At 41.9% G+C, this 14,857-nt stretch overlaps 1 protein-coding gene across 1 annotated transcript; it reads right to left on the bottom strand.

Moving 5' to 3' along the window:
- Positions 1–8,495: 8,495 nt before the first annotated feature.
- KCNS2 (potassium voltage-gated channel, modifier subfamily S, member 2) lies at positions 8,496–14,522 on the bottom strand. The gene has a single exon (XM_014965532.1). The coding sequence runs from the start codon at positions 14,394–14,396 to the stop codon at positions 12,963–12,965; it is 1,434 nt and encodes a 477-aa protein (XP_014821018.1). The 5' UTR covers positions 14,397–14,522; the 3' UTR covers positions 8,496–12,962.
- Between the last annotated feature and the right edge of the window lie 335 nt (positions 14,523–14,857).

Here is a 14,857-nt window from a genome sequence, read left to right as displayed (position 1 = left end):
TAATTGTCGTCGTCTTGTTCATTCTAACTGAAGCTAAATTATATTAATAGTAACCATTAATGTTCATTTCCATAGCTATCTCTCATGCTTTTATTTCCTTTCTGTAATGCTGTGAGCCCAGCCGTGAATGCAGAAACCCACATCTCTCAAAGTCAGCTCTGGAAAGGATTTTTCCAGCTCAAAACATTTCGGCAAGCTCTAGAAGTCTGAGGATCTCAATAGAAGAGTATCGAGCCAGACATCCTCCATACTTTGTGGAAGTCCCTTGCTTTTCAAGCTAAAGTTGCTAAAAGCCTAATCCTGACAGAGCTGAGCCACCACCCCAATATGTTGGCGGTCTTCATAGACATCCTTCACTTGGAGGTACGTTAGCAGCTTTAGGTGCTCCTTTGATTTCCTAGTGTAAGGAGAACAACAAAAGGTAATGGACAGGCTTAACTAGGAAATGTGAATATATTTAATGTCTCAAATTTGATTCCATAGCCCATTTCTTTTCTGATTTTTAGATTTTTCTCTAAGAATTTGCCTACAAAGACACTTTAGTAAAAGGAACTCAGGAACAAAACTCCTTAGTGAACCACAATATGTTTGAAGTGACAAAATTCTACTGCTACTCTGAATTAATCTGACAATTATTGGATGATATAATTATTTACTGTTTCTTCACAGTAAATAATAGCTTGCCTGTATTTGCCCAGTTATATTCAGGAGAGAGTGCACAGTGGTTCAGGCTGCTTCTCCCTCCAGTGTGTTGAACTTCCAAATATAAATACAGCTCACGATGAGTGAATCCATCCACCAGTAAGTGAAAGAGCCTTAATCACCATTAATAGGCACTGGTGCTTCCAAGCAGAATGTATCCTGTCCAACTTCTGTAAAGCACTTTGTCTGCACCCTGTTTTATCAATGTGATATGATGAGGGTTACCTTTTTTTTTTTTTTAAAGTGTATACATGGTTATAAAACTAATTAAAAAGATCTTATGATGTGAGGAAGTCTATATTTCTTTGTACTCATAAATATTAAGGGCTCCAGCTTACTGTGGCATTTCTTTCTGTGCTTCCAAAGGCGGTGATGGATGTTCTATAATGTCATACAGCTGGCTGGGAAATGGGCTTTGGGGTATTTCTGTGCCAGGCTGTGGTGCAGCAGCACTTTGCCCACTGTTGCCAATGAAAGCCTTGGAGAAGGCAAGTCATGGGTAGCGCATGGTGTCTCTCGCTATTACATTGATGGTTCAGCGTGAAGTCATTAAGTAGCACTTGGGGACTGCACCTGTTAAGTTTGTTTTAAAATATCTTTTCATAAAATGTATTTCTCCTGCCTGTTTAATGTATTCGTTATGGAAGCGATTCCCATTTACATGGTGTGCTCTTATCCTATTTTTTTGTTGTTGTTTTAATTTGTTCTGGTTTTAAAAAAATACTTGAAAATTCCTCATAGTTTTTCTTCTTCTCTTCCCCCTGCTCCAGAAGATGAATGTGGGCATTACTTTTAAGAACATCACCTGAGCCACATGTTCATGGGACACTGTGCAGAAGTGCAGATGTCTGCAACAGCTTTTATCCTTTTCTTCTGGTCAGAGATCACTGAAGTTGAGTCCCGGCTGTACTGTTTTCCCTTCATTTGAAAATACGGCACATTCAGATTCTAAACAAATCTTTCTCTTTCAGAATATTTGTTAGTCCCAGACAGACTAGATACAAGGAACTTTCTTCCATTGTTTGCCTCACAAACTCCTCAGGATAGATTCATTCTGTTTCACTAGAGAGTCTTCCAGGTGAGAGAAGAGCTGTATTTGTCACAGAATCAGAAAGAAATCAATAATGAGAAAAAAAAATTCTTCAGGGAGAAGAGGAAAAGCAGATGGCATTTGCACCCAGCCAGGTCGCTTGTGAGGCCAGCTATGGATGTGAGGGGAAAAAAGTGTTGGCTGACAAAAGCAAATCAGGTAGTTATGATTTAAACAGAGCTTACTGTTCTACATCACTGTTTCACATCTGATTTTCTTCCCTTCATGTTTATGGTCTCTTATATTTGTGCTTCATTTATTCAGTTGCCACTTTTAAAGGTAGAAATTTTTAATTTTTTTATAAATGGAAACATACCATAACAGTTCCAAGTAAATAAACATGGAAAAAAAATCCCAAAGTCACTGAAAGGGTGGTGTTCTTTCCTCCCCAGCTCCTTTGAGGGGTCATGGAGGGGATTGACTGCAGATGATGTTTGTCGCTGCGTGGAGAGACTTTCCATGCTCCAGCCCTGGGCAGGTGTGGATGGAGGTGGTTTTATCAAGAGGTCTGAATGAGCCGTACGCCTGCTCAGGATGTCCTGTAAGTGTTGTGCCCTGCAGGGAGCCATTGTCCCCCTCCTGCCCTCCTGCAGTGGGGGCACTGAGGCTCCTGCAAAGTGTGAGGAGGAAGCACTATGAAGCAGTGGGTACCACTTTGCCACTGAGAGACTGGGTGAGAATCTGGAAGCGGTTGATGAGCGTCGGGGTGGCACTGTGCTCAAACCAGAGACTGAGGTCTAGGAGGCTTGCCAGGAGCCAGATTCTTATCTCGGGGACAAAGCCATGCAGCGGTGGCAACTGGCTTTTGATGTTTGTTGGCAGGACTGCAGCATGGCCATAGCCCCTGGATGCAGATGGGGGCATCTCCACCTCAAGGTATCTGAAAATCACGTTTAACTCTTGGAAAGGAAGAGATTCCCAGTGCCCGTTTTTATGTTGATGTACAAAAAATGTTGAGTGGCTCTTAGGAAGTTATGGCAGTGCAGTGGAAGAGTCTGTTAATGGCATCAGGTAAAGATTGCTCTGTGCCCTACGCCAGGACGTGTCTCAGCCCGGTAGCGCTATCCCTCAGCATCCCAAGGTCTTACTGCAGGTGCTGGGTTTAGCTTTGGCAGAGGCGATGGGGCGAGCAGGGGCTCTTGCCTGGTGCTGGGACTTGTTCAGTGCAACCTGGCCTTTCTGAAGGCCACCGAAAATTCAGAGGGGATAAACTGGAGAGTGAGCAGGGAGCTGTCTGGAGCCAGATGGCAGGAAAGCATTGGAAGGAATTAAACTAATCTGATTCTGGGCTCAAATGCTGGTTTTCTGTCTGTCACAATGGGGGAGAATGTTAATAGTATTTACTTGTGCACCACAAAGCCCAGTGACCTTCAGATTTTTTTCTTTAGGTGTCACAACTTCAGAAATCAAATTTGTAATACACACAGCCATATGCTAGTGTATCTGGATATATTATTCTCTGTCAAATAAATTCAACTGTATGTTCTTTACTAAAGACCTGGACCCTTCTCCCTGCAAGTACTTTTTCTGAGGACAGATATTTTATATTCCAATATTTCTCCCTAGCAAACTCCCAGAGAGAAAAATAGTCCTCCTAGTCCTGCTTCTCCCCTCAGGAGACTCACCAGTGTAATTGTTCTTTCTCTGTACACAGGTGTGTGCAGACACACACATAAACACACCCCCTCTACCTCCTATTCATCCTTTCATTCCCTGGGTGTCGCTGAGAAGATGGCTGTGGCCCTCAGATGTTTCTAACACTACTTTTTCCCCCTCTTCAGATCTTTCTGCTGCTTTGCACTCCTCCTGGGCTTCCAAAGCCTGCATGGTTACTGTTAAGGAAAAACTCACAGCCAGTACATCAAAGAGGGAGACCAAAAGCTTTTGATTTGATTTATCTGACACTAAGCCTTTAGTGTGATGCATCAATTGATATTTCATTTTTATTACAGTACAATGGGGTACACAGGCTTAACAGCAAGAGGCGTCCTTTTGATCTCTCATCGCACGTGAAAACAGGTGTCATAGTCCAGAGATTATGGAGGTCAGAGATTATTTGAAGGAGGATTAAGTAGAGTTACCATTTTTCTTAGCAACCATATCCAAAAGCAAGAGATTCTTTTCAAAAAGCAGGCCTTATTTCAGTCTGTAGATAAGTCATTTATTTCTCATATACCAATATTCCCTGCTAAAACTACGCAAGAAGACTAGAAGCTTTCAAAGTGTTTTGTATTAAAAAATGCAGAAACAAATCAAACTCTGTACTTCTAATACAATTAATAAAAAAACTTTTTTTGAGTCTCCTAAAATCTGGGGAGAGTTTTGTTTTTCCTGTTTGTTGATCTTTACAGAATCTGGTTCTTGAGTTCCTCAAGTTCCTGGGACCATCTAGAAAATAATGGCACGACTGTATTAATATTCATCACTGCACTGATTTATGTACATGTATAATTGCTTAATCCAAATCCGATTGACCTCTGAAAAGCGAACAGAAGTCTCCAGTGCAGTAAGTACTGGTTCGGTGTCTCAGTAAATACAGCCGAAATACTGCTCTGACTCATTCCAAGAGTCTCTCTCATCCCATTAGAAGCTCTAAACCAACCGAAAGGAATTTGATAACTCACTATGGGTATGTGCTAGAAAATGCTGACGGACTATATACCTGTTGTGTTTCTTCAGCAGCCCATCCTGCTGAGGAAGCACATCCACCATGGATTGCTCAGCTGTTATAGAAATACATGAGCTTTCCAGGGTGTTTATATTCCTCAGCATAATGCGGCTGAAATCGATGGCAATAGTGTTAAATTCAATAGACCCATTTCTCCTAGTTAGTGTAATTGTAACTCTCTTGTTCACACCCAGATGTTTAAACAGCCCCCAAACATGTAATTACTGGGAAATAAGGAACTGAGGATTTCTAGGATCACAGAACCAGCACTACAGTAGCCCTGCATCCCAACAATTATCGCAAATTTATTCCGAGAGTGGGTATAAGTTTGAAGCCTTTTAAATGTAGTTAACATTGATTTATTCAGCCCATCAACTGACACAATTTTTGTACATCTCATAGCTCTTATCTTCAGTTACTGCCTCCACAAAAAGCACGACCCTTAGGTCCTATCTTGCCGCTGAAGTAGGAGGAAGTCTTATTAGCAAAGTGTTTGACTAACGTTTTGTTTTGTAGACAGATGCTGAACTGAAGTGTTTAGTTCAGGTCTCCGCTCTAGAAGGAGGAACGATGCTTCAGTCATATTTAAGAAGAGATCACTGCTGCCTTTCTGAGCCGCCTGCCAGCTTCTGTCCTGGTCCACGGGCACCACGCTGCAGACCCAAACATCTGCTGTGTCCCCCTCACCACAGCAAGTGCCAGACGCTGCATGGCCATACTGCCCCAAGATACCACCAGGCTGCCAACCCCGTGTTTAGAGCTCCTTGTGAGGAACAGGGTATGTCCAACGCACCTAGCTGTGCTTAAAAATTTGGGAATCTAAACTTTGGGAAGCTGGCCCCCGTTGTTTCGTCCAGATCTCTAACTGAAGCCATGCAAGACACAGCTGTCTCCTGTGTGCATTGTAAGCAAATAATCTGAACGCTCTTTCTGCTGCAGCTTTGCCTTTCATTCAGTTTTATTCTTCTTTTCTGGACTTTACAGCTTTAATGTTTTATTTAAAAAGCCCAGAACCCAAGCAGACTAATCTTTTATTCACCATGGCTTTTTTCTCACCTTCTCTAGCAGGATGGAGAGACACAATTTCGCTTTTTTAATTGTGCTTTCTCAGGAAGGAAAACTGTCAGAGGTACCAGATATCTTGTTTCAGGAAGCATTAACTGTCTGTCAAAGCATGTAGCCTTTTTCTTCCATATTCTTGGCGTGTCTAGACTGACCTCTCTCTGAATCTAAAGGGATTCTTAAGAAAATCAAACACACCTAGAAACACCTGCCACCTCCTGTTCCCAGCGTGACTCCCATCTCCTGGCCTGTTAAATGGTTTCAGTGCTTTGAGGCTCCTGCCAAGTGTGAGGAAGCACATTTCATTTTTTTTTGTTGTTGTTGTGCTGGTGGCTGGGCCAGTGCTGTGTAACAACTCACAGGAAGAGATGTCCCTTGTGCTCTCCAGCAGTGCCTTGGTGAGAGCTCCTGCATGGTTCCAGTTTATCGGGGAAGAGGAGGGCTGGGAGCTGGGCTGCCCTCACTGACAGGAGTATAAGGAAGATTTGGTGCATTTTTGCCACTAAAAGCATAAACAAAATTGCCTTATATTTATAAAGCATTTCCAGTACCACAGGTGAGAAGTCCCAAGCAAAAACCAGGTGTCAAACCTGATAGCTCACCTGCCAGGCTGAGCATGAAAGGACCAGTGAAGAAGCTGCACCCTGCCTTGGGCAGTTGGAGATGTTCCTCTCGTAGGGACCTGCCTTGCCTCTCCACTGGCCCTGCAAGAGGGGAATTGGATGGGGATTTTTCCAGGTTTCAGCTGTCTTCTTTAAAGTGTGATCCCACAGGGAATACCAAGAGATACTACTCCAGAGAAAAATACATCCAGGACTTCTTCCTTCTGGTTTTCAGGGTAGGGATCAAAATGTTAAAAAAGGATCATACTAACAGGGAGAGCAGGAAGCTGTGCTTTGATATGGAAACAAGAAAGAAAGAAACAACACAGAGAATGTTTTTTCCCCAAAGTAACCACATTTTTGATGTGTTATCTTTTGTCATACCTAACATTCGGAGGTGCTAGCCCATGATCTGGATTGCTTAGGCACTGGTACAATACAAATATACTAAAATTTACTTGATAATTAAACAGTTGGTCATCAAAGGGGCAATGCTAGGATTTCAATGTCCAGAACATTTCCTAGAATGGGACAGAACATGAATTTCAAAAATCACATAGTAATTTAAAGGGACAATTTCCACTATGGTTGGTGGGACTGGCATTCCTAAGTCAGGAACTCCAGACACTCATTTTGCTGTGTTCAGACCCCACCACATCACCCGTTCATCATCTGTCACGGGGTCTGGAGGAATAGCCACGTCAGGATCTGGCAGACAGACCAAGAGGGTGAAGCAAGAGCTGCAGGACTTAAGATGAGCAGAGCAGTGGCTGCTGGTAAACAAATGGTGACGTTTGAGTACCTCTCATCTTCCAAAGGTGATTAGAAGTTTTCTTTGAAGGTCAGCAGTGTAACCAGTGGAATAGTCTGCTCAGAACTACCCAGACTTGTGCACCACACAGGGCTTCTGCGCGTGTGGTCACCACAAGCAGATGTTGGACCGTGCATCTGAACATGGGCAGCTCTCTTAAGGTGGTTTAGAGATATAGAAGAAATTGGCTGATTTACAGCAGACTTTGTCCAATCCCCCAAAAAAACTTAGCCCTGTTTATTTCTCAGTAGGGTTCAATGAGAAGCCAAACCTCGTTGGTAACCTAGAAGAGGAAAAAAAAAAGAAGAGTGGGAGGTGCTGATGTTTCTTCTGTACTTCTGTGAAGCCGGAGTGCTGAATTCGTGCCTCCTATAACCAGATGCGTGTACGTATCCAAGTGAGGACTTAACATGATTTAGGGTTGTGTGTAAAGGGTGAGGTGATGTCAGGCAAACAAATTTCTGCAGCGTCCAGTGGGAGGTCAGTTTGAGTCTCAGCACCTGTGAGACGATTCTCCATCCTCTGTACTAGCAGGAGAAATAAATACCAGAGCCAGACCTTTGCCAGCAGTGTCACGCTATCTTGGGAAACACTTTCTACACTCTTTGGAGGTTGCCTCCTCCAGCTGACAACCCATAATTTTATATATGAGAGGTGAAGAGATGCACAGTCCTTAATGAGGGTGATGTTTCTTAACGATTTCAACAACTGCTCTGAAGGCACAGACATTATGGCTGTCTCTGAATCAACTAAGCAAGAGAACTGTTGCTTTGAATAATGTGTTGTTGTTGCGTTGTTAACCCAGGAAAATATTCTCAGGTAAGAAGAAGCATCTTTTTTTTTTTTTTTTTTTTTTTAAGGAAAAAAGCAGAATCAGTAAAAGGTGTTTCAGAAACTGGTTGAGAATATTCTTCTAGCCCTGCCTAAATAGTGGGCAACTTAAAAATAAGTTTCAGGAGATCAAATTAATTTCTGGTGTAACGTAAAGGGAATCCAGGTGCATAAATTGGAAAAAAAAGAAAAAAAGAAAAAAAGAGAAGAAAACAAGAAGAAAAGCATGATGAGAAAAGAACAGTTCTGGCACAACATCTCACCAAGGGATATGAGTGGTGGCTGTGGGCTGAATGGTGTTTGAAAGTACCATCAAAGGTAGATTAGTCAGGAGTATTGTGAGAGGAAATGGATAACTAACACGGCAAGAGCAGTTACTCCAGGGGCTTTCTCCTGCTTACATGTGCACAGCTGGGGCCTCTGAGGATGGGGGCTGTTTTGGAAGAGATGAAAGGTCACGTCAAGTTGATTTAGTGCCTACAAGTGCTATTGGTATGTAGCTTAGTCCCTAATCTGTGAGGTAGTGAATGAGAAGCTTGCACTATTTGCTCAACCGAAAAATGCGGGTTCCCCACCACAACCACCAATTAAGAGCATTTCTAAAAATAGAAATCTGTCCTGATGTATGTGTTTAAGAGAAACCAATCTTCACAATGAGATCCAGGCTTCTATTTGATTATAATACATACTCAGAATATCCTGAAATTTAAATCAGTTCTTAATCCCTGGTGAAATATACTTTTTTATGCATTTAATTTCCATTTTGTGGGACAAAGCTGAGTTCTTGAGTGTGTTACACACTACTGGGACAAGAAATGCAGTACAAAGAGCACCAGATACAGCAGTTCCCTGCAGTGTCATAAAGTTCTGTACAAAACGGTACAAATACTAGAGGTATTAAAGTTGGAAAATCAAATGCAAAGTTCTTTTTTTTTTTTCAAGTTTGCAATGTGAAGTAGCTCATGCTATATATAATATGTGAGGAAAAAACAGTCTGCTTTCAGAACAGATAAAGTAGTCTGCAGGAAAAGAGAGAATTAGCAACTGATGAAAGTTAGTGAATAATAAACCAGGCAATAATACAAAATCTGAACATACATAAAATGCTTAATCACAATCTATATATAGATTTTGCATCTCAGGAAAATAATGTAACATATTGCTTCTCAAGGACATCTCTGACTCTCATAATAGCCTAGATTTGTACTAGAAATCAAGATTCTCTAACAGTTTATTCCTGGCAATAAAGTAAGTTGCCTTGTTTGAAATATTACCCTAATCCTCATTTAAGCGATTCAAAGCTCTCAGCCGAAAGAGAGCAGGAGCAGCATTTTCACCGGTGCTGGGAAGGTGACCATCACAAGGCAGAAGGAGCACCTGACAAGTGCAGTGCTCTTCATTGAACATTCATTCATCCACAGTAAGCAGATTTAGGACCACAACAATTTTCAACTTTCAAATACTGGAGAAAATGGCCAATTAGTCCACTCGTCCTTCATTTCTCACCTGCTGTTTTCTAGAAGTGAAGACGCCCTGCGTTTACAAAACAGTGATTGAAGAAGTCTGGGAAAAGTATTGACTACTCAAAAAGTGCACCACCTCTTCTCCTCATTGAGGCTCTGGAGAGATTGAATTTTTCCTTCAAAGCATAAACATTTTTCTCTAATTTTAACTCATTGAGAGATGAGGATTCGCAGCGGTTACTGGACTGCGCCCTAGAATAGAGGTACTTCATAAAATGGTAGGAAGGGTGTGCCTCATTCTTCCTTACCTAGATATTTTGGGGGAGCTGAGGCAATACCCTTACTGAAATCAGAGCAACCCTCCTCAGTGAAAAATTCTGTTAGTCATAAGCAAATATTAAAACTGCTGTACAAAGCAATACAATAGTGTACAATGCTGGCTCAAACAGATTAAATCACAGCAGAATTAATGGTCAGGGGAACATGACTTGCAAAAGGAAAACTAAAAGGAAGCTTGGCAGGTGTAATCCTGTGAAAATAAGCATGTAAAGGCGTATGGTTGCTGTCTGTAAATGCACCATGCATGCAAACACTAAGAGGAAAACGAAATATTTAAGCTGAAGAACAGTGGTGGCATCAGGAAAAAACTGATATAAAGCAACAATTAATAAAACTATGCTGAAAGTCACACAAGCCTTGGAGAGCAGTGCAGCTCTGGAATGCTCTTCCGGAGGAGGGGGAGCAAAAATCTGACTGCTTTTAACATGGAGTTAGTTAAGTTTATGAAGGGAATTCCTGTGTACTGTGTAAAGTCATTGTCATGATAATAAGGACATATTAAATTTCAGTACTTTATTTATTTAGTGTCTTTGATCCAAAGCACTTATATAAAAAAGCAATAATGAAAATTCCTTTCAACCAGTACAATAAAAGTCATAATTCCTTGGGGTATTTCATTTTCTTTAGTAGAATGCAATTTGGACACATTCCATTCAATATTTGCAGAAATGACAGAGCATCAGCCCTACGAATAATAATAAATCTAGAACGTAAGATAAGCTATAGGTTATTGAAATGACGTGCTGCGAAGTTTGGATCCAGGCTTTGCAATGCTAAAGTAGCAACAGCTGAGGGAATTTGTGACTCTTTGGCAAGTTTACAGGTCTCTTCAAATAACTGCCCTGAAGGTCACTGGTTTTCAACTCTGTGCATCTACTGCTTGTGAAACCGAGATAAAACTGCTGCTGGGAGCTGGGTTCTCTGAAGGCCCAAAGCCAACAGAGCTCGTGAGCACCTGCAGTGTCCTTGACATCAGTGGGGTGGTTTGCCACCCTTGCAGTACAGAACCCAGCAGTAGCCCATGATGTGCTGCTCAAGCCCATCTCTTCCTTTGCCTTATTTCTCTCACGGTGTTTCAATCCAACAGGGAACCTGGTGCTGTGCCACGTTTGGGGTGGGTGTTTGTAGGTTTGTGATAGTTGACACGCATGCAATATGAATCAGGGACAAGACTACTGAGTTTATGCCTGTGACCCAGCAGAGAACTTGAACCAACCCTCCAGAAGTGAAAACCTTAGCTAAATGTTTCCAGTTTGGACACCTGATTTGGGTTATCTAGGTCTACCTTCAGGGCCATATATATTTGGCTTTTTGACTTTCAGGGACAGCAAGTCCCTTGCCTTGCCTATTGACTTTATAACTTGTGCATACCATGTTGAAATCTCCAAGAGGTTTATTTGGTAAGGTTAGAAAATACCCATTTCCCTCACACTTCATGGCCTAAATCAACTCCTGACTGACTTGAGAGGAGGATGGTCAAAGGAAATGGTGTGGGCAGGTAAGTTATTTCACAGTATATTCTGTGATGATAGATTATGGGGCATACAGGAATTAGATCCTGGGTGCTCAGCTTTCTGCATTTAGGTAGAGCTGATACAGCAGTAACATCAAAAGACCCAGACCAGACAGCAACTTCTAACAGCCTAAGAAAAGGAATTACCTCTTCGTGCCATATTTGCTTTATTCTGCCAGTTTGGCCACTCCTTGTTGTGATATACAAACACAGCCTTCCAAACATGACAATTTTAGCTTTAGTATTTTAATTTCTCTTCTAATTAGTTTGAATTTATTTTCTGAACCTCTCCAGTCTTGACAAGTAAAACAAAAAAAATAAAATTAAAAAGCAATTAATTGGAACATTATATGTAATGAATGGGATGGAAAAGCAGCAGGATCTGAAGAGAAATGCTGTTCTGCCCACTGAGTGCCAGTAATTTGTTTTATAGCACAGATCCCTAGAAGTATAAAGAAAGGGAAGCAGTGGCTTCTGCAGGTTGGCTACAAGTGTTTGATCTCTGTGCAATTGCATAGGGGTTGATAAGGGGTGATCTGCTCTCTCAAGTCTTTTTTTTTTTTTAATTAAAAAAAAAAAGTACAGGCCAGCCATTGAAAGGATTTAAATTGACTACATCACAGAAGCAGCAGGTAGGAGGATCTGCCCACAGTGAGTACAGTATTAAGCTCTTTTTCATTATCTGTTCCTTTCTTAAGCCCTTATACTCTTCCTTAGCCATAAGTTGTGAGTTTCTTTCTGAGAGAAATGTGACTTACAGGGCTTTTTTTTTTCCTTAGAGTTTCCTTGGCAGAAAGCTTAATGGAATTGTCTGCCATCAACACCTGCTTTCAAGCTTTCCTGATAAAATTAGATTTTATATCTCAGCATCACATATGGCATCTTTATAATTAGTCTTTTTGCAGTATATGAATGTCAGTTCCTAAAATGCTGCCTGTACTGTTCATGTCGCTTCATTAAACAAATCCAAGCTTTTCATTGGAGCTTCTAATTATTGAAACCCCACGATTTTGTGTGTCTAATCTCAGAACCATTTTGATGGGCTGAAATACAGCATATCTTCAGCTTCACTGGAACCGAGCTGTGTGCAAGTCGCTTCTGGAAATGGGAACCTGAGATGTCTTCATGGGCCTCTGTACCTGGAGTCACTTGTGGAGATGGAGTGTTTGACTATGTAGCTATCTGAAAACAAGGGGTGGGCTTCTTCAGAGGGCTCAGGTTTGGTCTAATCTTGGAAACAGAGGTAGGTCTATGCTTAGGAGCTTCTGAAATATATTACCATACATAACATTTCAGAACAAGAACACCCAGTTTTTAACACACATGCTCAAGAGCAAGCAAATTTCCATTGAAATGTGAAGCTCAGAGGTGTTTTCAGACACGTGATGATCAGAATTACCAGTTAGAAAGACGGGGAAGAGTGTTCCCGTGTCAGTGATTTGCAGGTGATTGTTTTAAACTGCTGTAAAATGCATGGGAAGTCCTATGCTAGTACAGGTACCAGTGGAGGTGATAGGTGATTTTTTTCATTATTCATGTCACTGACTCACGTCAGCTGAGAATTTTTATTCCACCTGGGTGTGTTCATTTCTCTGCTCAGATGAGGAAATGCACAAAGTAACAGATCATCACTTTACCGCTAGCACTAACGTCATGGGAGTGGTAACGTTTGTATGGAAAAGTCAGCATTTAGTGCCTATGCAACAAGGATGAAAATGTGCAAACTGTCAACTTGTGATAGAAATGTCTTCAGTTTCTCAAGTGCAAAGTTAGTGCAGTGTCAGCAACACTATCCTCTAGGAAAAAAAGAAGACAAATAGGAAAACATTTAAAAACATAGCTCTTGATAGCTCTCATGCAAACGGCTGTCAAACCTGTACACTAATGCAATGAATCATTCAGGCTCAGCTCACTGGGGGTACTCCTGCTCATATTGGTAAGACTGGCCATAAGGGATTTCACTTTATAAGCATAGTAGTCCCTTAAGTTGACTGACGGAACTTCTTTCATGCCGTCACCAAAATCACAGCTTCTCATGGCACTCTCTAACTGCTTCTGACGCCTATAAAAGTGGGAGAATTTATTGAAGATCAGTGTAATGGGAAGCACTACCACGAGGATGCCAGCTAGGATGCATGCAGATGCTGTCAACTTGCCAGCAGTGGTCCCTGGCACAACATCCCCGTAGCCAACTGTGGTCATGCTAACGGTAGCCCACCACCAACAAGCAGGGATGGTGGCTAACCCCTCGTTCTCTTCTTTCTCAATGGTGTAAGCCACTACCGAGAAAATGGAGATGCCAACAGAGAGGTACAGTAAAAGAAGCCCCACCTCTCTGTAGCTATACTTCAGGGTGGCTCCAAGAGACCTGAGACCTGTGGAGTGTCTAGCAAGCTTCAAGATGCGAAAGATCCTCATGAGTCTCAGGACTTGTGCAACCCTGCCTAAATTTGCTAAAGTTGGACTACTTTCCACCACCAAGTTGACAATTAAGGTAATATAAAATGGGAGGATAGACATTAGGTCAATCAAATTCAGGGCATGCTTGAAAAATTTTAAAAAGTCAGGAGCTACTGCAAACCTCGCCACCAGTTCAAACGTGAACCATGCAATACCAAAGTGTTCCACGATTTCAAAGCGAGGGTCCTCCTCAGGGTTCCCGTTGCTATCAACGATCTGAAAGTCTGGGAGGCTGTTCAGGCACATGGTCACAATGGAGCCCAGCACCACCACTATTGAAAGGACACTGAAGATTCGGCTCAGGACCGAGTACCCAGGATTATCCAAAGCGAGCCAGAGCTGCCTCCTGATGTTTCCAAAGGGTTGCTTGTCAAATTTAGAGGCATCATTGTAGAATGCCAAAATCTCATCAAAAGAAGACGTGGTGCTTTCCTGGTCACTTTGTTCCTCCCATTTCTCTTGGTCTGGTTCCATTTTCCTCCCGTGGTAGCTGTAACTGCAGCAGGAGTCTATAAAGAATTCATTGATTCCCCAGTATTCAATCTCCTGGCTGAAAGAAAACACGCAGAGTTCGCCCATCACATGGAGCTTGCCGGTGTTATAGAAATGTAGCACATAAGGGAAGAGCTCAGGGTTCCTGTCAAAATAAAATTCATTCTTGGTGTCATCGTAGTCGTCACAGAGCTCCAGTATGGACTCCTTTGAGTGGCAGCTCAGCAGTTTGCCCAGCCTGGTCTCAGGGAACCGTAATAATGTGTTGGATCGCATCTTTTTCTTAAAGCCTCCAACATTGATGCTGATCTCATTGTCTTCAAAATTTGCTTCAGACAAAGCCCTCAGACTCTGCCCTGTCATAGTGAGCTCCTTCCAAAGGTGTATAAGGGAGTGAAAACCTAGGATGCAATTGCACAGAAAATCGGCAAAATGAGCAAATCTACAGCATGTTCACCTGTCGACGCTCTTTCCTTCCTTCCTTCCTTTTTTAATTTATTCCTTTTTTTCTTTTTCCTTTTTTTTCAGTCTTTCATATCTTTCTTTCTTTCTTATCTTTCCTTCTTTCTTTCATTCATTCTTTCTCTTTCTTTCTGTCATTCTTTCTCTCTTTCTTTCTCTGTTTCTTTCTTTCTTTCTCTTTTTTCTCTATTTCTCTCCTTTTCTCTTTCTCTCTTTCTGTTTCTCTTTCTTTCTTTCTCTCTTTCTCTTTCTCTCTTTCCTTCTCTCCTTTCTTCCCCCTTTTTCTCCCATTTCCCCTCTTTCCCCCCTTTTTTCTTTCTCCCACTGAAGACACCGACGACGGCTCCTTTGTTCCCGCCGCA

Source organism: Calidris pugnax, unplaced genomic scaffold, assembly GCF_001431845.1.
Source record: "Calidris pugnax isolate Ruff unplaced genomic scaffold, ASM143184v1 scaffold41, whole genome shotgun sequence".
Taxonomy (NCBI): domain Eukaryota; kingdom Metazoa; phylum Chordata; class Aves; order Charadriiformes; family Scolopacidae; genus Calidris; species Calidris pugnax.
The sequence above is the reverse complement of the archived record's forward strand: the minus strand, read 5'-3'. Positions and strand labels throughout refer to the sequence as shown.

Bases quoted from the DNA above. Each gene is read 5' to 3' on its own strand.
- KCNS2 (XM_014965532.1), bottom strand. From the start codon at position 14,396: ATGACAGGGCAGAGTCTGAGGGCTTTGTCTGAAGCAAATTTTGAAGAC.